At 43.8% G+C, this 23319-nt stretch overlaps 2 protein-coding genes across 3 annotated transcripts in view; both read right to left on the minus strand.

Annotated features, from left to right (window-relative positions):
- The window catches only part of LOC106609934 (catenin alpha-2), a 756904-nt gene that overhangs the window by 353498 nt on the left and 380087 nt on the right, over positions 1-23319 (minus strand). The gene's annotated exons all lie outside the window — the stretch shown is intronic.
- On the minus strand, positions 11259-16971 carry LOC106565963 (uncharacterized). The gene is made up of 2 exons (XM_045722646.1): positions 11493-16971; positions 11259-11389 (listed from the first exon to the last, which is right to left on the minus strand). The coding sequence occupies exon 1, from the start codon at positions 15158-15160 to the stop codon at positions 13973-13975; it is 1188 nt and encodes a 395-aa protein (XP_045578602.1). The 5' UTR covers positions 15161-16971; the 3' UTR covers positions 11259-11389; positions 11493-13972.

Consider the following 23319-nt stretch of genomic DNA (forward strand, 5'->3'; position numbering starts at 1 on the left):
CCACAGATGACGCAATCGCAATCACACTACACACTGCCCTAACCCATCTGGACAAGAGGAATACCTATGTAAGAATGCTGTTCATCAACTACAGCTCAGCATTTAACATTACCCACATATTACCCTCCAAACTCGTCATTAAGCTCTGTGCAACTGGGTCCTGGACTTCCTAACAGGCCGTCCCCAGGTGGTGAGGGTAGGTAACAACATCTCCACCCCGCTGATCGTCAACACTGGGGCCCCACAAGGGTGCGTTCTCAGGAAGTCAGCCCTCTCCTGTACTCCCTGTTCACCCATGACTGCGTGGCCATGCACGCCTCCAACTCAATCATCAAGTTTGCAGACGACACTACTGTGGTAGGCTTGATTATCAACAACGACGAGACGGCCTACAGGGAGGAGGTGAGGGCCCTCGGAGTGTGGTGTCAGGAAAATAACCTCACACTCAATGTCAACAAAACAAAGGAGATGATTGTGGACTTCAGGAAACAGCAGAGGGAGCAGCACCCTATCCACATCGATAGGACAGTAGTGGAGAGGGTGGAAAGTTTTAAGTTCCTCGGCGTACACATTATGGTCAAACTGAAATGGTCCACCCACACAGACAGCGTGGTGAAGATGGCGCAGCAGCGCCTCTTCAACCTCAGGAGGCTGAAGAAATTTGGTTTGTCACCAAAAACACTCACAAATTTTTACAGATGCAGAATCGAGAGTATCTTGTCGGGCTGTATCACCGCCTGGTACGGCAACTGCTCCGCCCACAACCGCAAGGCTCTCCAGAGGGTAGTGGGGTCTGCACAATGCATCACCGGGGACAAACTACCTGCCCTCCAGGACACCTACACCACCCGATGTCACAGGAAGGCCAAAAAGATCATCAAGGACAACAACCACCCGAGCCACTGCCTGTTCACCCTGCTATCATCCAAAAGGCGAGGTCAGTACAGGTGCATCAAAGTGGGGACCGAGACACTGAAAAACAGCTTCTATCTCAAGGCCATCAGACTGTTAAACAGCCATCACTAACATTGAGTGGCTGCTGCCAACATACTGACTCAACTCTTGCCACTTTAATAATGGAAAAATTGATGTAATAAATGTATCACTAGCCACTTTAACCTCTAGGGGACACCTTCAAGATATCAATCCCGTTAGAGGGATTCTTTGACAACATCTGGCGAAATGTAACGTTAAACATTCTTGAAAATACAAGTGTCTTACACCAATCAAAAGATTCGAATCTTGGTAATCAAACTTCGTTGTCCGATTTAAAATAGCTAATACAGAGAAAAAATTGCATGCTTTTCTTTGAGAAGAGCGATCAACAACAACAAACCTTTTCCGCCATGACAGTTATGACACATTCACATCCGACAGTAAAAATATGACTTACATTCTGATATCTTGCTCTTATTTCTCATCCTGGGGGTCCCAGTGATCAAATGAAGTGCCGTTTTCTTTGATAAAATCCATTTTTATAGCCTAACACGAAACATTTTGTAAACCGCTTGTGTCGTGAATTCCGTGTCTATCAACTTTTGACGAAGCATTCGATGTAATTACACACACTAAACATACGTTTATCTAGTCACGGTTGGTTTCATTGCAATTTACATTTACATTTACATTTAAGTCAATTAGCAGACGCTCTTATCCAGAGCGACTTACAAATTGGTGCATTCACCTTATGATATCCAGTGGAACAACCACTTTACAATAGTGCATCTAAATCTTTTAAGGGGGGGGGTTAGAAGGATTACTTTATCCTATCCTAGGTATTCCTTAACTTCTTGGGGCTATGTGGGACGCTAGCGTGCCACCCGTGGTGCACCCTATCAACAGCAGGTGCATTTCAAGAGCGGCAAATTTGAAACCAAATAAATGTCAAAATTCAAATTTTTCAAACATACAACTATCTTACACCCTTTGAAAGATAAACATCTCCTTAATCTAACCACGTTTTACGATTTCAAAAAGGTTTTACGGCGAAAGCATAAAGTTAGATTATGTTAGGAGAGTACATTGACAATAGCTGTGTGTAATGTTTTGTCAATTCAAAGACCGGCGTCACCAAAACCATAAAACCAGCTAAAATGATGCACTAACCTTTTACAATCTCCATCAGATGACACTCCTAGGACATTATGTTAGACAATGCATGCATTTTTAGTTCTATCAAGTTCATATTTATATCCAAAAACAGCGTTTTACTATGGCATTGATGTTGAGGAAATCGCTTCCCTCCAATAACCGGCAGTCAAGTCAGCACCACAAATTAAATAATTAAAATTAGAAAACATTGGTAAAATATTATATTGTCATTTAAAGAATTATAGATTTACATCTCTTGAACGCAATCAACTTGCCAGATTTAAAAATAACCTTACTGGGAAATCACACTTTGCAATAATCTGAGCACTGCGCCCAGAAAAATATGCTTTGCTATACAGACAAACGGCCATGTTGGAGAGATCTAAAATCGAAAATACTATGTAAATAATCCATTACCTTTGATTCTCTTCATCAGATGTCACTTCCAGGAATCCCAGGTCCATAACGAATGTAGTTTTGTTCAAAAAAGCTCATCATTTATATCCAAAAAGCTCCGTGTTGTTAGCACATGATCTAAGCCAGCCGGACTTCTCGTCATGAACGAGGGGAAAAAATATATTTACGTTCGTTCAAACATGTCAAACGTTGTATAGCATAAATCATTAGTGCCTTTTTAACCAGAACATGAATAATATTCAAGGTGGACGAATGCATTCTCTTTTATAACGTATTGGAACGAGGGTACCCAACATGAACTCGCGCCAGAGTCTAATCGGCCATCACCGTTCCATGGCTCTTGTTCGGTCAGATCTCACAGTAAAAGACTCAAAACACTTTGTAAAGGCTGGTGACATCTAGTGGAAGCAATAGGAAGTGCCAAAACATTAATCAACCCCTGTGTGTTTCAATGGCATAGGCTTAAAGGTAATTCAACACATCAGGTATCCACTTCCTGTCAGAAAATGTCTCAGGGTTTTGCCTGCCAAATGAGTTCTGTTATACTCACAGACACCATTCAAACAGTTTTAGAAACTTTAGGGTGTTTTCTATCCATATATAATAAGTATATGCATATTCTAGTTACTGGGTAGGATTAGTAACCAGATTAAATCGGGTACGTTTTTTTTATCCAGCCGTGAAAATACTGCCCCCTAGCCCCAACAGGTTAAAGAGGTGGGGTTTCAGGTGTCTCCGGAAGGTGGTGATTGACTCCGCTGTCCTGGCGTCGTGAGGGAGCTTGTTCCACCATTGGGGTGCCAGAGCAGCGAACAGTTTTGACTGGGCTGAGCGGGAACTGTGCTTCCTCAGAGGTAGGGGGGCCAGCAGACCAGAGGTGGATGAACGCAGTGCCCTTGTTTGAGTGTAGGGCCTGATCAGAGCCTGAAGGTATGGAGGTGCCGTTCCCCTCACAGCTCCGTAGGCAATCACCATGGTCTTGTAGCGGATGCGAGCTTCAACTGGAAGCCAGTGGAGAGAGCGGAGGAGCGGGGTGACGTGAGAGAACTTGGGAAGGTTGAACACCAGACGGGCTGCGGCGTTCTGGATGAGTTGTAGGGGTTTAATGGCACAGGCAGGGAGCCCAGCCAACAGCGAGTTGCAGTAATCCAGACGGGAGATGACAAGTGCCTGGATTAGGACCTGCGCCGCTTCCTGTGTGAGGCAGGGTCGTACTCTGCGAATGTTGTAGAGCATGAACCTACAGGATCGGGTCACCGCCTTGATGTTAGTGGAGAACGACAGGGTGTTGTCCAGGATCACGCCAAGGTTCTTAGCACTCTGGGAGGAGGACACAAGGGAGTTGTCAACCGTGATGGCGAGATCATGGAACGGGCAGTCCTTCCCCGGGAGGAAGAGCAGCTCTGTCTTGCCGAGGTTCAGCTTGAGGTGGTGATCCGTCATCCACACTGATATGTCTGACAGACATGCAGAGATGCGATTCGCCGCCTGGTTATCAGAAGGGGGAAAGGAGAAGATTAATTGTGTGTCGTCTGCATAGCAATGATAGGAGAGACCATGTGAGGATATGACAGAGCCAAGTGACTTGGTGTATAGCGAGAATAGGAGAGGGCCTAGAACAGAGCCCTGGGGGGCACCAGTGGTGAGAGCGCATGGTGCGGAGACAGATTCTCGCCACGCCACCTGGTAGGAGCGACCTGTCAGGTAGGACGCAATCCAAGCGTGGGACAATCCTCTGGATGTTTGTAACACAGCCAAACTTGATGGTTCTTTTTGTGGGGCATATTGACCGAAAGGAACTGATTTGAAGACAACGAGCAATGACATCATTGCGCACCAATAATATTAGCGATGTTTCGTTGATTGACTGTATTTCTGTCCAATGGTCACTGATCTTCTTGAAATCTAGCTAGGTAGATAGCCAATGAGCTGAGGTAAACGCCAGTATGTGATGGTTATGGGTTGGAACACCAACCCTTGTCAGTAAACGCACGCGTAACGAACTTCATTCGCCATTGAAGATCAGACTTGTTGAAGGCACACGCCATTACGCACAGTTGTATTTTGTGAAGAGTAGTTTCATGGATTGTATAGAAAACATTATGGCGAATAAATCTGGAAAAGCGAAGTCGAAGGCTAAGTATACAAATTTGCAAAACATTTTAGAAGAAATAGATAGGGATAGTGAGACAGAATATTTACTTGACGATGAATCTTTGAGTGACCATAGCTTTGATTCGGAGGCTGAGGAAATGTTTCTGCAAGGAGAGGACATTCTTCTGGACTGGTAAGTGCTAATGCTGTTGTTTGAAATATAAATAATTTGATATTTTTTGGCAAAATATAATTTTTGGTGGAATTTATATAAATATACTGCTCAAAAAAATAAAGGGAACACTAAAACAACACATCCTAGATCTGAATGAAAGAAATTATCTTATTAAATACTTTTTTCTTTACATAGTTGAATGTGCTGACAACAAAATCACACAAAAATAATCAATGGAAATCCAATTTATCAACCCATGGAGGTCTGGATTTGGAGTCACACTCAAAATTAAAGTGGAAAACCACACTACAGGCTGATCCAACTTTGATGTAATGTCCTTAAAACAAGTCAAAATGAGGCTCAGTAGTGTGTGTGGCCTCCACATGCCTGTATGACCTCCCTACAACACCTGGGCATGCTCCTGATGAGGTGGCGGATGGTCTCCTGAGGGATCTCCTCCCAGACCTGGACTAAAGCATCCGCCAACTCCTGGACAGTCTGTGGTGCAACGTGGCGTTGGTGGATGGAGCGAGACATGATGTCCCAGATGTGCTCAATTGGATTCAGGTCTGGGGAACGGGTGGGTCAGTCCATAGCATCAATGCCTTCCTCTTGCAGGAACTGCTGACACACTCCAGCCACATGAGGTCTAGCATTGTCTTGCATTAGGAGGAACCCAGGGCCGACCGCACCAGCATATGGTCTCACAAGGGGTCTGAGGATCTCATCTCGGTACCTAATGGCAGTCAGGCTACCTCTGGCGAGCACATGGAGGGCTGTGCGGCCCCCCAAAGAAATGCCACCCCACACCATGACTGACCCACCGCTAAACCGGTCATGCTAGAGGATGTTGCAGGAAGCAGAACGTTCTCCACGGTGTCTCCAGACTGCCACGTCTGTCACATGTGCTCAGTGTGAACCTGCTTTCATCTGTGAAGAGCACAGGGCGCCAGTGGCGAATTTGCCAATCTTGGTATTCTCTGGCAAATGCCAAACGTCCTGCACGGTGTTGGGCTGTAAGCACAACCCCCACCTGTGGACGTCGGGCCCTCATACCACCCTCATGGAGTCTGTTTCTGACCGTTTGAGCAGACACATGCACATTTGTGGCCTGCTGGAGGTCATTTTGCAGGGCTCTGGCAGTGCTTCTCCTGCTCCTCCTTGCACAAAGGCGGAGGTAGCGGTCCTGCTGCTGGGTTGTTGCCCTCCTACGGCCTCCTCCACGTCTCCTGATGTACTGGCCTGTCTCCTGGTAGCGCCTCCATGCTCTGGACACTACGCAGACAGACACAGCAAGCTTTCTTGCCACAGCTCGCATTGATGTGCCATCCTGGATGAGCTGCACTACCTGAGCCACTTGTGTGGGTTGTAGACTCCGTCTCATGCTACCACTAGAGTGAAAGCGCCGCCAGCATTCAAAAGTGACCAAAACATCAGCCAGGAAGCATAGGAACTGATAATTGGTCTGTGGTCCCCACCTGCAGAACCACTCCTTTATTTGGGGTGTCTTGCTAATTGCCTATAATTTCCACCTGTTGTCTATTCCATTTGAACAACAGCATGTGAAATGTATTGTCAATCAGTGTTGCTTCCTAAGTGGACAGTTTGATTTCACAGAAGTGTGATTGAATTGGAGTTACATTGTGTTGTTTAAGTCTTCTCTTTATTTTTTTGAGCAGTGTATAATCAGTAATGAAATGTGATGAAATGTGTAACACACTCTGTATTGCCAAATTACACATTGGCAATACATAGTGTGTGTATGACCCATAACCTGTGTGTTTGTTTGTGTGTATGTCTGTATTCAATTTTTTATAAAAATGGAATGGAGTAGACAGCAAAATATTTTCTGACCAATATTTTTGACACTTTTTAATAAAAAATATGTGTTTGTTGGAATTGCATTTTGGTACTTTGTATATAGTTATTTGCACAAAAAAATTACCTTTCTTTGACAAAAATGTTCTGACAAATATTTTTTGCACTTTTTTATAAAAAAAATGTGTTTGTTGGAATTGCATTTTGTTATGTTTTTACAGTGGGGCAAAAAAGTATTTAGTCAGCCACCAATTGTGCAAGTTCTTCCACTTAAAAAGATGAGAGAGGCCTGTAATTTATCATCATAGGTACACGTCAACTATGACACACAAAATGAGAAAAAAAATCCAGAAAATCACATTGTAGGATTTTTAATTAATTTATTTGCAAATTATGGTGGAAAATAAGTATTTGGTCAATAACAAAAGTCTATCTCAATACTTTGTTATATACCCTTTGTTGGCAATGACACAGGTCAAACGTTTTCTGTAAGTCTTCACAAGGTTTTCACACACTGTTGCTGGTATTTTGGCCCATTCCTCCATGCAGATCTCCTCTAGAGCAGTGATGTTTTGGGGCTGTCGCTGGGCAACATGGACTTTCAACTCCCCTCCAAAGATTTTCTATGGGGTTGAGATCTGGAGACTGGCTAGGCCACTCCAGGACCTTGAAATGCTTCTTACGAAGCCACTCCTTCGTTGCCCGGGCGGTGTGTTTGGGATCATTGTCATGCTGAAAGACCCAGCCACGTTTCATCTTCAATGCCCTTGCTGATGGAAGGAGGTTTTCACTCAAAATCTCACGATACATGGCCCCATTCATTCTTTCCTTTACACGGATCAGTCGTCCTGGTCCCTTTGCAGAAAAATAGCCTCAAAGCATGATGTTTCCACCCCCATGCTTCACAGTAGGTATGGTGTTCTTTGGATGCAACTCGGCATCCTTTGTCCTCCAAACACGACGAGTTGAGTTTTTACCAAAAAGTTATATTTTGGTTTCATCTGACCATATGACATTCTCCCAATCCTCTTCTGGATCATCCAAATGCTCTCTTAGCAAACTTCAGACGGGCCTGAACATGTACTGGCTTAAGCAGGGGGACATGTCTGTCACTGCAGGATTTGAGTCCCTGGCGGTGTAGTGTGTTACTGATGGTAGGCTTTGTTACTTTGGTCCCAGCTCTCTGCAGGTCATTTACTAGGTCCCCCTGTGTGCTTCTGGGATTTTTGCTCACCGTTCTTGTGATCATTTTGACCCCACAGGGTGAGATCTTGCGTGGAGCCCCAGATCGAGGGAGATTATCAGTGGTCTTGTATGTCTTCCATTTCCTAATAATTGCTCCCACAGTTGATTTCTTCAAACCAAGCTGCTTACCTATTGCAGATTCAGTCTTCCCAGCCTGGTGCAGGTCTACAATTTTGTTTCTGGTGTTCTTTGACAGCTCTTTGGTCTTGGCCATAGTGGAGTTTGGAGTGTGACTGTTTGAGGTTGTGGACAGGTGTCTTTTTATACTGATAACAAGTTCAAACAGGTGCCATTAATACAGGTAACGAGTGGAGGACAGAGGAGCCTCTTAACCTGTTAGGGCTAGGGGGCAGTATTTGCACGGCTGGATAAAAAAATGTACCCGATTTAATCTGGTTACTAATCCTACCCAGTAACTAGAATATGCATATACTTATTATATATGGATAGAAAACACTCTAAAGTTTCTAAAACTGTTTGAATGGTGTCTGTGAGTATAACAGAACTCATTTGGCAGGCAAAACCCTGAGACATTTTCTGACAGGAAGTGGATACCTGATGTGTTGTATTACCTTTAAACCTATGCCATTGAAAAACACAGGGGCTGAGGAATATTTTGGCACTTCCTATTGCTTCCACTAGATGTCACCAGCCTTTACAAAGTGTTTTGAGTCTTCTGGAGGGAGATCTGACCGAACAAGAGCCATGGAACGATGATGGCCCATTAGACACCTGGCGCGCGAGTTCATGTTGGGTACCCTTCGTTCCAATACGTTATAAAAGAGAATGCATTCGTCCACCTTGAATATTATTCATGTTCTGGTTAAAAAGGCCCTAATGATTTATGCTATACAACGTTTGACATGTTTGAACGAACGTAAATATATTTTTTCCCCTCGTTCATGACGAGAAGTCCGGCTGGCTTAGATCATGTGCTAACGAGACGGAGATTTTTGGACATAAATGATGAGCTTTTTTGAACAAAACTACATTCGTTATGGACCTGTGATACCTGGAAGTGACATCTGATGAAGAGAATCAAAGGTAATGGATTATTTACATAGTATTTTCGATTTTAGATCTCCCCAACATGACGTCTAGTCTGTATCGCAACGCGTATTTTTCTGGGCGCAGTGCTCAGATTATTGCAAAGTGTGATTTCCCAGTAAGGTTATTTTTAAATCTGGCAAGTTGATTGCGTTCAAGAGATGTAAATCTATAATTCTTTAAATGACAATATAATATTTTACCAATGTTTTCTAATTTTAATTATTTAATTTGTGGTGCTGACTTGACTGCCGGTTATTGGAGGGAAACGATTTCCTCAACATCAATGCCATAGTAAAACGCTGTTTTTGGATATAAATATGAACTTGATAGAACTAAAAATGCATGCATTGTCTAACATAATGTCCTAGGAGTGTCATCTGATGGAGATTGTAAAAGGTTAGTGCATCATTTTAGCTGGTTTTATGGTTTTGGTGACCCTGTCTTTGAATTGACAAAACATTACACACAACTCTTGTAAATGTACTGTCCTAACATACTCTAAATTTATGCTTTCGCCGTAAAACCTTTTTGAAATCGTAAAACGTGGTTAGATTAAGGAGATGTTTATCTTTCAAAGGGTGTAAAATAGTTGTATGTTTGAAAAATGTGAATTTTGACATTTATTTGGATTCAAATTTGCCGCTCTTGAAATGCACCTGCTGTTGATGGAGTGCACCACGGGTGGGACGCTTGCGTCCCACCTAGCCCATAGAGGTTAAACAACTCAAGTGTTGCTTTAGCAGTATGCTTAGGGTCATTGTCCTGCTGGAAGGTGAACCTCCATCCCAATCTCAAATCTCTGGAAGACTGAAACAGGTTTCCCTCAAGAATTTCCTGTATTTAGCGTCATCCATCATTCCTTCCATTCTGACCAGTATCCCAGTCCCTGCCGATGAAAACATCCAAGGCATGATGCTGCCACAACCAAGCTTCACTGTGGGGATGTTATTCTCGGGTGATGAGAGGTGTTGGGTTTGCGCCAGACATAGTGTTTTCGTTGATGGCCAAAAAGCTCAATTTTCGTCTCATCTGACCAGAGTACCTTCTTTCATATCTTTGGGGAGTCTCCCACATGCCTTTTGGCGAACACCAAATGTGTTTGCTTATTTATTTTTTTAAGCAATGGCTTTTTTTCTGGCCACTCTTCTGTAAAGCTCAGCTCTGTGAAGTGTATGGCTTAATGTGGTCCTATGGACAGATACTCCAATCTCCGCTGTGGAGCTTTTGCAGCTCCTTGACGGTTATCTTTGGTCTCTTTGTTGCATCTCTGATTAATGCCCTCCTTGCCTGGTCTGTGAGTTTTGGTGGGCGGCCATCTCTTGGCAGGTTTGTTATGGTGCCATATTCTTTCAATTTTTTAATAATTTAATTTAATGGTGCTCTGTGGGATGTTCAAAGTTTCTGATATTTTTTTATAACCCAACCTTGATCTGTATTTCTCCACAACTTTGTCCCTGACCTGTTGCAGACTCTGGGTCCTTTCAGAACAGGTGCATATATACTGAGGTCATGTGACAGACATGTGACACTTAAATAAAGTCCACCTTTGTGCATTCTAACTAATTATGTGACATCAGAAGGTAATTGGTTGCACCAGATGTTATTTAGGGGCTTCACAGCAAAGGGGGTGAATTTTTTATTTATTTATTTTATTTCACCTTTATTTAACCAGGTAGGCAAGTTGAGAACAAGTTCTCATTTACAATTGCGACCTGGCCAAGATAAAGCAAATCAGTTCGAAAAAACATACAAAAACACAGAGTTACACATGGAGTAAAACAACATACAATCAATGATACAGTAGACAAAAATAAGACTATATACAATGTGAGCAAATGATGTGAGATAAGGGAGGTAAAGGCAAAAAAGGCCATGGTGGCAAAGTAAATAAAGTATAGCAAGTAAAACACTGGAATGGTAGATTTATAATTTGAAGAAAGTTCAAAGTTAAAATATAAATAATATGGTGCAAAGGAGCAAAATAATAAATAAAGTAAATAAATACAGTAGGGGAAGAGGTAGTAGTTTGGGCTAAATTATAGATGGGCTATGTACAGGTGCAGTGATCTGGGAGCTGCTCTGATAGCTGGTGCTTAAAGCTAGTGAGGGAGATAAGTGTTTCCAGTTTCAGAGATTTTTGTAGTTCGTTCCAGTCATTGGCAGCAGAGAACTGGAAGGAGAGACGACCAAAGGAGGAGTTGGCTTTAGGGGTGACCAGAGAGATATACCTGCTGGAGCGCGTGCTACAGGTGGGTGCTGCTATGGTGACCAGTGAGCAGAGATAAGGGGGGACTTTACCTAGCAGGGTCTTGTAGATGACCTGGAGCCAATGTGTTTGGCGACGATTATGAAGCGAAGGCCAGCCAACGAGAGCGTACAGGTCGCAGTGGTGGGTAGTATATGGGGCTTTGGTGACAAAACGGATGGCACTGTGATTGTCAAGTTGTGTATGGTTCACACTGCAGCTCTTTGCCCAAACTTGAAAAAGGCCTTTAAGGACTGAAGGACGCAAGGGACAACTCAATTTTCTTCTGACTTCTTTTATTTCTTTAGTCAGTTAGTTAATTAGTTAATTAGTTCTTTAGTTAGTTAGGTTGATAACCGGTTGAGTCTCCAGAATCCTAAATGAGCTGAATGTGTATGAATGAGAGTCTCCTCTTCCGTGAAGGACTTCCAGTGAAATGCTTTTTCACCAAACATTTCACCACCTGCTATCACAAAGGTGCACCAGTATATATGTTCCCCAGGGAAACACAAGCTAATGATGGGTTCCACAATGCATACACTCTTTCGCCCCCTGCTGGTGTTTTATCTTTGAAATCAGTTGAAAATCTGAACGCCTTGAATATGAATACCTGTCTTTTGACGCAACACCTCCCACTTGATCTCCTGGTTCTTGAACCCAAGGAGGTCACATCGGCTCCATCTTCGATGGCTTTACTTCTGCTCTTCTACAGGTAATAACACAACCAAACGCCTGACGTCCCTGTGAAGAATTGTAGCAGGGATTTTGGTTGAACGTTTCTTTGCTTTGTCTCCACAAACATGCTTCAAAGTTGAGATGGGATAACTTGGGAAGGTTCGTATATTTGCATCTCTCACAATGCCCTCCTTGTCAGCGTTGACATTGACGACCCTACCAAGCTTATACTGACTCCTCAAAGCGTTCTGGTCTGCAAGCCAGACGACGTCTCCAACGGCCACGTTTCGCTGCTTTGTGTGCCACTTACTCCTCACAAACAGGTTAGGTCCAGCCAACTGACTCCACTTCCTCCAGAACCAGTTAACTTCTGCTTGAATGACTCTTAACCGTTTGTAGGAGTAGTCTTCAAACTCAAAGCTTCCTAAGTCTCCCCTAGGTCCAGTCCTTCCAAGCAGAAGAGAATTAGGGCTGATGTATTCTATGCAGTCCTCCCGGCTCTGAGTCCTGGCATCTATGGGCCTTTCATTGGCAAGGTTAGCAGCCATGAACATAAATGTTTGAAACTCACTCCATGTGAAGAGTCCTTCGCCTCTCATATTGTGCAAGGCCCGCTTCACAGTGTGAACAGCTGCTTCTGCAGCACCATTCCTGTGAGGGGAGTCTGCTGGGTGGATCTTCCAGCTCCACTCTGTTCCATGCTTTGAAGCTTCATTTTCAAGCTCAGATGTAATTTGTTGATCCAGGAAGTGGTAGAGCTCTTTGAGGGCAGGTCTGGCACCCACAAAGTTCTTTCCAGGATCTGACCACAGTTTCTTTGGATGCCCTCTCAGTGCCGTGAATCTTTGGTAGGCCAGTAAAAAGCCTTCAGTTGACTGGTCACTGACAACATCTGTGTGTATAGCTCTGGATGCCATACAGCAGAAGACAATTCCCCACACCTTGAGCTTGACTTTCTCACCTCGTCCTTGACTTCATATGGTCCAAATAAGTCCACTGTTGTGTACTCAAATGGTCTGGCTGGTGTTATACGCTTGGGTGGAAGGTCACTCATGATCTGTTGGCACTTTCTGGCCCTAGCCTTTCTGCACACCATACAGTTGTCAACTCTCTTTTTAGCCAGCTTCCGGCCTTTTATCACCCAGGCTTTCTTCCTCATCCGGAGGAGTGTACCTGCTATTTCTTCATGGTTTGCATCATGGGCCTCTTGGGCTAGGAGAGTGGATATCCATGCCTCATATGGTAGAATTGGTACAGCAGTCTCGTCCTCATCAAAGATCTTGAACCTCCCTCCACAAACCAAGAGCCCAGTCTCTTCATCTCTGTAAACAGTGAGTCTGTTGAGAGTGGTGCCTTGAAAGGTTATACCTTCTTGAGCTGCAAGGAACAGGTCTCTTAGTGCATCTTCACACTCCCCAACAGTGAGTACAGCTTGTTTGCCTCTGGACTTCCAGTTTGTTGAAAGAATTTCCTCCCACGTTGGTTTATCTGAGGCTGAATTCCTGGTCAACACTTCTTTCCATTTCGTTGCAGCTCTCCAAACCCAGGCAGTGACTCGGATCAGCCTGGTCAGGCTGCTGAATTTCCTGATGTCAATCAGTTTTGTTACCGCAGAGCCAGCTGGTGGTCTTCGGATCTTAGTCTTAGGTTCATCTGGGTTATTTTGCCTGCTTTGCTGTGCATCACTCTGACTTTCCTTCTGAACTCCCACTTCAGGAAGTAAATCATTCTTGTTTCTCTTGGCCTGCGCTCTGGTCAGTGCTGCAGAGAAATATTTCCTTTGAAGTTTGTTTATGCCTTCCTTTGCATAAGCTGCAATTTCTTTGGCTGACTTCTGTGGCCACTCTTCCATGGGTTGCCGCAGGAATGCTGGTCCATTTTGCCACATGGAATCTTCTTGGAGGTCTTCCGGGGCTGCCCCTCTTGTTATGATGTCAGCACTGTTCAGGCCTCCCGGGATCCACCACCAGTCTTCGACGGATGTGGATTTCTGGATCTCTCCAACTCTGTTTGCGAAGAAAGATTGATACCCATAACTGTCTCTCTGGATAGCTCCCACCACAGTTTGACTGTCCAGCAGATGGAGCCATCGTTCAATTTCTATATGACTGTGTTTTTCAATGTACTTTCGAAGTCGTGCTGCGCAGACAGCACCGCAGATTTCAGCTTTCACTGCCTCCCCCTTTTGGTCCAAAGGTGTGAGTTTTGCCTTGCTCGGTTTCCCATCTGAAGTACACTACGGCTCCATAGCTCTTCTCACTTCCGTCAGAGAATGTTATTCCCCAAGGTTTACCAATCCAGTTGACTGGTGTGAGGCTTCTGTGGAAGGTGATTTGGCTAAGACGTGTGTACTCCTCAAACAGTTTGATGGCTTCTTCTCTCAATTGTTCAGACAGAGGTTTGTCCCACGTGTTTTGGGTCAGAGTTTTGCCTCCAGCTTCTTGAAACGCCTTTCTGACAAGAATGGCGCCCTTTTGTTTGGCAGGTGTGACGAGGCCTATTGGGTCATACAGGCTAGCTACTTGGCTTAGCAGTTCTCTTCTCGTCAGTGGGTTTGGAGTTTTCCCTCTCACCTCTTCTTCAAGGAGATTTTGTCTGACTCTCATCTTCTTTTTCCTCTTTGAGAAATTGATTGAAGTCATAAGGTACAGTTTGTCCTCTTCAACAAGGTATCCAACTCCAAGGGCTTTATTGTCTCCTTTCCTCACCTGGTTTGGGAGAATAAGTACTGTCCCTGACACCGCCCCTTGTTCTCCTGGTACGATCTCCTGCCTCCCACTTTGGCCTGACCGGACCCAGGGTTTGAGGAAGAATCCGCCTGTCCTCAGGATCTCTTCAACTCCTTTGGTGTCCTTGTCCAGCTTTTGTAAGTCATTATGGGAAGTCAGGATGTCATCGACATAGGCATCCTCTTCAAGGATCCTACGTTCCTCCTCCAGGTGAGCGAACATGGGCAGTTTTGCTGTCTCTCTCATGGCCAGTTGTGCAATGCACCCTGCTGGTCGATCGCCAATGTTGACTCTGGTGATGGCATACTCTTCAATCTCTTCCTCCTCAGTGTTTCTCCAGAGAAATCTGTGGAGATGCATCTCTAGGTTTTCTAACCACACCGAATTGTACATCTTCCTGATGTCGCCAAGAGCAGCATGGACACCTCTTCTGAACCTGAGTAGTACTGCTCGGATGGGATTGAGGACATCAGGGCCTTTCAGCAGCAGGTCATTCATGCTGACCCCTTTAAACTTCTGGCTGCTGTTCCATACCAGTCGCACAGGTGTTGTGACAGAGTGTGGGTTTGGCGCCACCAAGTGGCTGACATACCATACTGGTCCTTTCCAGCTGGGGATCATCTCTTTGGTGTTTCTTTGCTGCTCTTCTCTCCACCATTTCCTGTACTTGAGCTGTGTATGCTATTTTCCACTCTGGCTCTTTCTTGAGTTGTTTTTCTGTTCTTAAGAAGGTGGCTTCAACCCCACTCCTGTTGTAGGGAAGGGAACTTGGATCTTGAATCCAGGGGTATTTTGTGTCCCAGTGCGGTTCATCGCTGTGAGCATCTGCTTTGATGTACGTGAGGCCTTTCCTTATGATCTCCAGCTCCCTTTCCTCACTCAGAGTCATTTCCTTGCCTCCTGGTTGACAATTGCCGCACCGGCATCCTCCACACTTCGGTTCGCAAGCTGCTCCAATGCTATCCCATTTCCACCAATCCAAGAACTCTCTGCGAGCAACTGTGCTTTTGGTTTCAGCTTTTGGTTTCTTGTGTTTTAGTTATCTCTTGATACTTGACAGCGGTTGCTCTCATGGATCAAGCAAAGTGCGTTCCAGACCTGTGCGCGGCCATATCGACTTCTTCAAACAGATCTGGATGTGCTCCACCAACAATCTTTCCTAGCGGGATCTCCCATAAGACAAGGTCTCCAATCACCTTCACTCTTTGCGGAGCAAGTCTTCCTTCGCGGTGGCTTATCAGTAGCTCAATGCTCTCCGGTCTCCTCAGCTCTCCTAGACTGACTTCTGGGAAGAACTTCTTGAGTTGCTCAGGTTTGATGACTCTGTGGATGTTGGCAATTTCATTCAAACCATAGCAGACAAGCTCATGGGCTCTTTCTGTGCCTCTAGGCATTTAGACCCTCACTCTGAGGAGATATCTTCTGGTTTTAACCTTCATGGCCATCCCCCCAACTCCATGGACGACTAAAGTGATGTTTTCACTTCGAAGATTTAATCTCCTGGCAGCTCTGTGGGTGATATAATTTGTGTCTGATGCCAAGTCGATCAGGGTTCCAATTTTTTGTCCTGCATTGGCAGTTACCTCGAGCAGCATTAGAATAATTGGCAATTCTTCTACTGCACTACACAATCTCTCCAAGCAGGATCTTTTCACCACAGTTTGTCTTTGTGGTGATGTTGGTGAACGCTCCCTTGAATTTGTCCGCCATCTCTGGGGAGAGTTTAGATACAAATTCTTCCTGCTCCTCAGTCCGCGTATGCCTTCTCACATTGAATTGTCATCTTTCTGAGTCCCTCCTCCTGAAGTCTCCCTTCAGGCATAGAAAGAAATGGTGGTCTTTTTTACAGTTTCTGCACAGGTATGTCTCTTTGCATTCATCATCTTCTCCATGACAGACCAAGCACCTCTTGCAGGCCCCCAGCTTTTCTACAGCAGCCAACTTTTCCACCGGCTTCAGTTCCTTGAAACGCTTGCAAAATAATATATTTTCTCTGTGCTTTTCATCACCACACACAACACAGCCTCCTTTCGTTGTGGACCATGTGGACGCATATTTCCTCTCCATGCAAGAATTTCTCTTTTCTGGCCTTTCACTCACTCCCAGCTGCTCCAGTTTTTCAAGAATTTCCTCTTGTGTTTTCAGGAATTTAAGAAGGTTCTCAAAGTGATTGTCTGGTGTGACATTATTCCTCGGATTAACCATGAAGACAATCCACTCTCTCTTGATGTCGTCAGGTAACTTGCTTTCTATGGATCTGATCACTAGAGGGTTGTTGATGGCTCCTGTGTTTCCAAGCTCCGTGAGGTCATCCAGGGCCTTCTCTATAGTTTGGATCATGTCGATAACTTTTCTAGGCTGATTTGCCCTTAACCTCTATGGGCTAGGTGGGACAGCCAGTTGAATCCTGTGGCGCGTTATTCAAATCCTTAGATATGCTATTACTTCAATTTTTAAAAAATCTGACTATTTTACACCATTTTAAAGATAAGACTCTCGTTACTCTAACCACACTGTCCGATTTCAAAAAGGCTTTACAACGAAAGCAAAACATTAGATTATGTCAGCAGAATACCCAGCCAGAAATAATCAGACACCCATTTTTCAAGCTAGCATATAATGTCACATAAACCCAAACCACAGCTAAATGTAGCACTAACCTTTGATGATCTTCATCAGATGACAACCCTAGGACATTATGTTATACAATACATGCATGTTTTGTTCAATCAAGTTCATATTTATATAAAAAACCAGCTTTTTACATTAGCATGTGACTAGCATGTGACTAGCATTCCCACCGAACACTGCTGGTGAATTTACTAAATTACTCACGATAAACGTTCACAAAAAGCATAACAATTATTTTAAGAATTATAGATACAGAACTCCTCTATGCACTCGATGTGTCCGATTTTAAAATAGCTTTTCGGTGAAAGCACATTTTGCAATATTCTCAGTAGATTGCCCGGCATCACAGGGCTAGCTATTTAGACACCCAGCAGGTTTAGCACTCATCAAAGTCAGATTTACTATAAGAAAAATGTTATTACCTTTGTTGTCTTTGTCAGAATGCACTCCCAGGACTTCTACTTCAATAACAAATGTTGGTTTGGTCCAAAATAATCCATCGTTATATCCAAACAGCGGCGTTTTGTTCGTGCGTTCTAGACACTATCCTAAAGGCTAAATAAGGGTGACAAGCATGGCGCAATTCGTGACAAAAGAATTCTAAATATTCCATTACCGTACTTCGAAGCATGTCAACCGCTGTTTAAAATAAATTTTTATGCCATTTTTCTCATTAAAAAACGATAATATTCTGACCAGGAATCTGCGTTTAGATAAACAGACAAAGGAAAAGAAAGCATTCGGTCGAAGCGGGCACGCGCCTAAGTCCATAGTACTCTGAGTGGCCACTTGCCAAAAGCGATAAAGTGTTTCAGCCAGAGCCTGCCTCGATATCGTTCAACTTTTTCCCGGGCTCTGAGACCCTATGGAAGACGTAGGAAGTGTCACGTTATTGCACAGATCCTGAGTCTTCAATAAAAAGAGCCAAGATGAAACACTACTTCTCAGACAGGCCACTTCCTGCTTGAAATCTTCTCAGGTTTTGGCCTGCCATAGGAGTTCTGTTATACTCACAGACACCATTCAAACAGTTTTAGAAACTTTAGGGTGTTTTCTATCCAAAGCCAATAATTATATGCATATTCTAGTTACTGGGCAGGAGTAGTAACCAGATTAAATCGGGTACGTTTTTTATCCAGCCGTGTCAATACTGCCCCCTAGCCCTAACAGGTTAAAGCAGGAATTTTCTCCACATCCTCCATTATCTCCAAGGCAATTGTAGACTTGTTTCCATATCTGTTTTCCAGCACCCTGAACATGTCCTCAGCAGTGTTGTAGGAAGACAAACGGAGGCCTCTGCATATCCTCTCATCTATACTGTCAATGAGTTGGATCCTCTTTACTTCGACTGAGCCTGTTGGTTCCCCCTGCTTTTGCAGACTCTCCCAGTCTCTTCTCCATCGATGGAAGTTCCTTTTATACCCACTGAACTTGGGTAGACAGATTGGCTTTATCCTCAGTGTCGGTTGTGGAGCTGGCATGGGCACCTGCGGCACTCTCCCTCTGTCTCTCTCGTCTTCTGCAATTCTTTGTGCTGTGAGAAATCCTGCCCTCCTTGCTTCAAGGTTGTTGCCGAATGCCTTCAGATCCTTCACTCTCCCTCCGAGCCTTTCCTTTTCTGCCACCGGAATCCACATCTCCCACTCTGCTAGGCTTGCGATTGCATTTTGGACTTGTGTTTTCACACTATCCCACCGTAGCTCAAAGCCATCTCTGTTTACAGCGGTAACAGGTATCTGAGCAACTCCATCACAGGCTGTCTCGGCTTCATGGATTGCAGACTTCACCTCATTTTCGCCATATCTAGGCCATAGATTGGACTGGACTATCTCCCTGACCTCATCCAATCGTGCTTCGCATTCTTGGAACGTCTTCTCAACTTCAGTCTGCTTCTCCTTGCTCAGTTTAGCTTCTTCACCCTCATCGGTTCCAGCTTCAATGTCTGCCAGAAGGCCAGCCCTGTACTCGTCATTTGTCTCACTGACCGTCCTCGCCTCCGACTTGAGCTTCTTGAACTCCTCTTGTAGTTCTCTTTTAGTCATGTGCTTTGCGACTCTGCTGAGGAAGTTTGCCTGCTTGGTAAAAGTGCTTTTAGCTAAAGTTCTTTTTTGCTTCAGCTCCTTCACTGTTATTCCAAGAGCTTCCTCCGCCATGTTGAGATGTCAGTCAATATTCCTCTCTGCGACGACAGCTTTCCTGACTTCAGGCCGTTAATCCTTTTGTCTTCACTGCCACACGGTTATCAACTGTCAAGTTGTGTATGGTTCACGCTGCAGCTCTTTGCCCAAACTTGAAAAAGGCCTTTAAGGACTGAAGGACGCAAGGGACAACTCAATTTTCTTCTGACTTCTTTTATTTCTTTAGTCAGTTAGTTAGTTAGTTAATTAGTTCTTTAGTTAGTTAGGTTGATAACCGGTTGAGTCTCCAGAATCCTAAATGAGCTGAATGTGTATGAATGAGAGTCTCCTCTTCCGTGAAGGACTTCCAGTGAAATGCTTTTTCACCAAACATTTCACCACCTGCTATCACAAAGGTGCACCAGTATATATGTTCCCCAGGGAAACACAAGCTAATGATGGGTTCCACAATGCATACACTCTTTCGCCCCCTGCTGGTGTTTTATCTTTGAAATCAGTTGAAAATCTGAACGCCTTGAATATGAATACCTGTCTTTTGACGCAACAGTGATAGACTGCATCCAGCTTGTTGAGTAGGGTATTGGAGGCTATTTTGTAAATGACATCGCCGAAGTCGAGGATTGGTAGGATGGTCAGTTTTACGAGGGTATGTTTGGCAGCATGAGTGAAGGATGCTTTGTTGCGAAATAGGAAGCCAATTCTAGATTTAACTTTGGATTGGAGATGATTGATGTGAGTCTGGAAGGAGAGTTTACAGTCTAACTAGACACCTAGGTATTTGTAGTTGTCCACAAATTCTAAGTCAGAACCGTCCAGAAAGTGATGCTGGACAGGCGGGCAGGTGCAGGCAGCGATCGGTTGAAGAGCATGCATTTCGTTTTACTTGTATTTAGGAGCAGTTGGAGACCACGGAAGGAGAGTTGTATGGCATTGAAGCTCGTCTGGAGGGTTGTTAACACAGTGTCCAAAGAAGGGCCAGAAGTATACAGAATGGTGTCGTCTGCGTAGAGGTGGATCAGAGATTCACCAGCAGCAAGAGCGTTCTTAATACATATGCATGCACCACTTTTCCGTTTGTAATTTTTATAATTTTTTTGAAACAATAAATTTTTTCAGAACCGAGTAGCTAGCTGTCCTGAGAGTGTAGTATGATGCTTGGACAGGGGTGTAGTGCTGCCGGAGTGCGGAGGAGCGGCGCTCCCTCACTTTTTTTAATTTGAGAATACACAGAGCTGGAAAACAATTTCTGGAAAATGTATTCTGATAACTTCTAAATAAATTATATTAAATTACCACATAAATTCCATGAAAAATTATAGAATGATATACCAAATAAATAGACATAGTACCCTAGAGATATGTAAATCATGGTTTCTTCCCTGTCTTCTCTCTGGTGGTTGCAATAATGATAAAGAAACATGTGTGTGAACTGCGGAGGCTTGGCCACTTTGGCCAATCAGAACGTTGAAAAAAAATCTAAATTCACTGTGTGTCTGCCTTGATGTGCATAAAGCTCCACGGGAACCCCTATTGCGCATTGGACCACAGCACAATATGTGACCACTTGGTTACAGCAACACCGTTCTGCCGAGGACACACAAACCAGAGTGGCCACCGCAAAGCCTAAGGAGCCCGACCCTCTCTGGAAGTTGCTGTAGCCCTGCTTGGGATATTTGGCCTACATTGGCTATTGGTTGAGACGCAGGCCCTGATCTAGTTTGGTATGTCAGGGTGGGCAATTGGAAATGAGAATTGGGCCAAGTTGGAGATAATTAAGATGCATGAATATGGCAAACTAAATGCTTGATTGTATGGCTTTTTAAAAAATGAATTACCTACAATTCTACATAGTAATGATTTATGTTCACTACTTGGTCAATTAATTTGATAGCATGTTTAATCTATGCAAAATAAATTATATGAATTGACAGTTCACCTCTCTATTTTCTTTTATTCTGTAATAGGGTATATTGTAACTATGTGTTCAAGCTAATCAAATCAAAGTGTATTTATGATACAGCGTGTTAGGTACACAATACAATGAAATACCTACTCCCAATAAAGCTCTCCTCGCAAACATTTACATTGGGCTATAGCCTATGAATAGCTATACCAATTAGGTGTAGGCCTATTAGGCTATAGGCCTTGTGCAAATTATTGTTGTTTGTTCCTGAACTGGCCGAATGGCAGAGCTTTCCTTCAGCTATCCTTCAGCACCACAGGTTGGTTAACATCATTGCACGAGCTTAGCGCTGTCCTTTCAGCACCACAGGTTGGTTAACATCATTGCACGATCTTAGCGCTGTCCTTTCAGCACCACAGGTTGGTTAACATCATTGCACGAGCTTAGCGCTGTCCTTTCAGCACCACAGGTTGGTTAACCTCTATGGGACCGGCGGGACGAATTCGTCCCACCTACGTAACATCCACTGCCAGCCTGTGGCGCGATTTTCAAAATCTTCAAAATCCTATTACTTCAATTTCTCAAACATATGACTATTTTACAGCCATTTAAAGATAAGACTCTCGTTAATCTAACCACACTGTCCGATTTCAAAAAGGCTTTACAACGAAAGCAAAACATTAGATTATGTCAGCAGAGTACCAAGCCAGAAATAATCAGACACCCATTTTTCAAGCCAGCATATAATGTCACCAAAACCCAGAAGACAGCTAAATGCAGCACTCACCTTTGATGATCTTCATCAGATGACAACCCTAGGACATTATGTTATACAATACATGCATGTTTTGTTCAATCAAGTTCATATTTATATCAAAAACCAGCTTTTTACATTAGCATGTGACGTTCAGAACTAGCATACCCCCGCAAACTTACGGGGAATTCGCTAACATTTTACTAAATTACTCACGATAAACGTTCACAAAAAGCATAACAATTATTTTAAGAATTATAGATACAGACCTCCTCTATGCACTCGATATGTCCGATTTTAAAATAGCTTTTTGGTGAAAGCACATTTTGCAATATTCTAAGTACATAGCCCAGGCATCACGGGCTCGCTTATTTAGACACCCGGCAAGTTTAGCACTCACCATAATCATATTTACTATTATAAAAATGTCATTACCTTTTGTTGTCTTCGTCAGAATGCACACCCAGGACGTCTACTTCAATAACAAATGTTGGTTTGGTCCAAAATAATCCATCGTTATATCCGAATAGCGGCGTTTTGTTCGTGCGTTCCAGACACTATCCGAAATAGTAAAGAAGTGTCGCGCTTGGCGCAATTCCTGACAATAAAATTCAAAGTATTCCATTGCCGTACGTCGAAGCATGTCAACCGCTGTTTAAAATCAATTTTTACGTCATTTTTTTCTCGTAGAAAAGCGATAATATTCCGACAGGGAATCTCCTTTTCGGCAAACAGAGGAAAAAAATCCCAAAGGCGGGGGCGGTCGGGGTCACGCGCATAAGCTAGTGTCTCTTGATGGGCCACTTGAGAAAGGCGATAATGTGTTTCAGCCTGGGGCTGGAATGACGACATTCTCTTTTTCCCGGGCTATGAGAGCCTATGGAAGACGTGGGAAGTGTCACGTTAGAGCAGAGATCCTTAGTAAATGATAGAGATGGCAAAGAAGTTCCAGAAATGGTCAGACAGGCCACTTCCTGTAAAGGAATCTCTCAGGTTTTGACCTGCCATTTGAGTTCTGTTATACTCACAGACACCATTCAAACAGTTTTAGAAAATGTAGGGTGTTTTCTATCCATATGTAATAAGTATATGCATATTCTAGTTACTGAGTAGGAGTGGTAACCAGATTAAATCGGGTATGTTTTTTATCCAGCCGTGTCAATGCTGCCCCCTAGCCCTAACAGGTTAACCTCTTACATCTAGACGTTCCGCTAGCGGAACACCTGCTCCAATATCCAATGATAGGCGTGGCGCGAATTACAAACTCCTCAAAAATACAAAAACTTCAATTTTTCAAACATATGACTATTTCACAGCATTTTAAAGACAAGACTCTCCTTTATCTAACCACACT

Source organism: Salmo salar, chromosome ssa08 (assembly GCF_905237065.1).
Source record: "Salmo salar chromosome ssa08, Ssal_v3.1, whole genome shotgun sequence".
In the NCBI taxonomy this organism is placed as follows: Eukaryota; Metazoa; Chordata; class Actinopteri; order Salmoniformes; family Salmonidae; genus Salmo; species Salmo salar.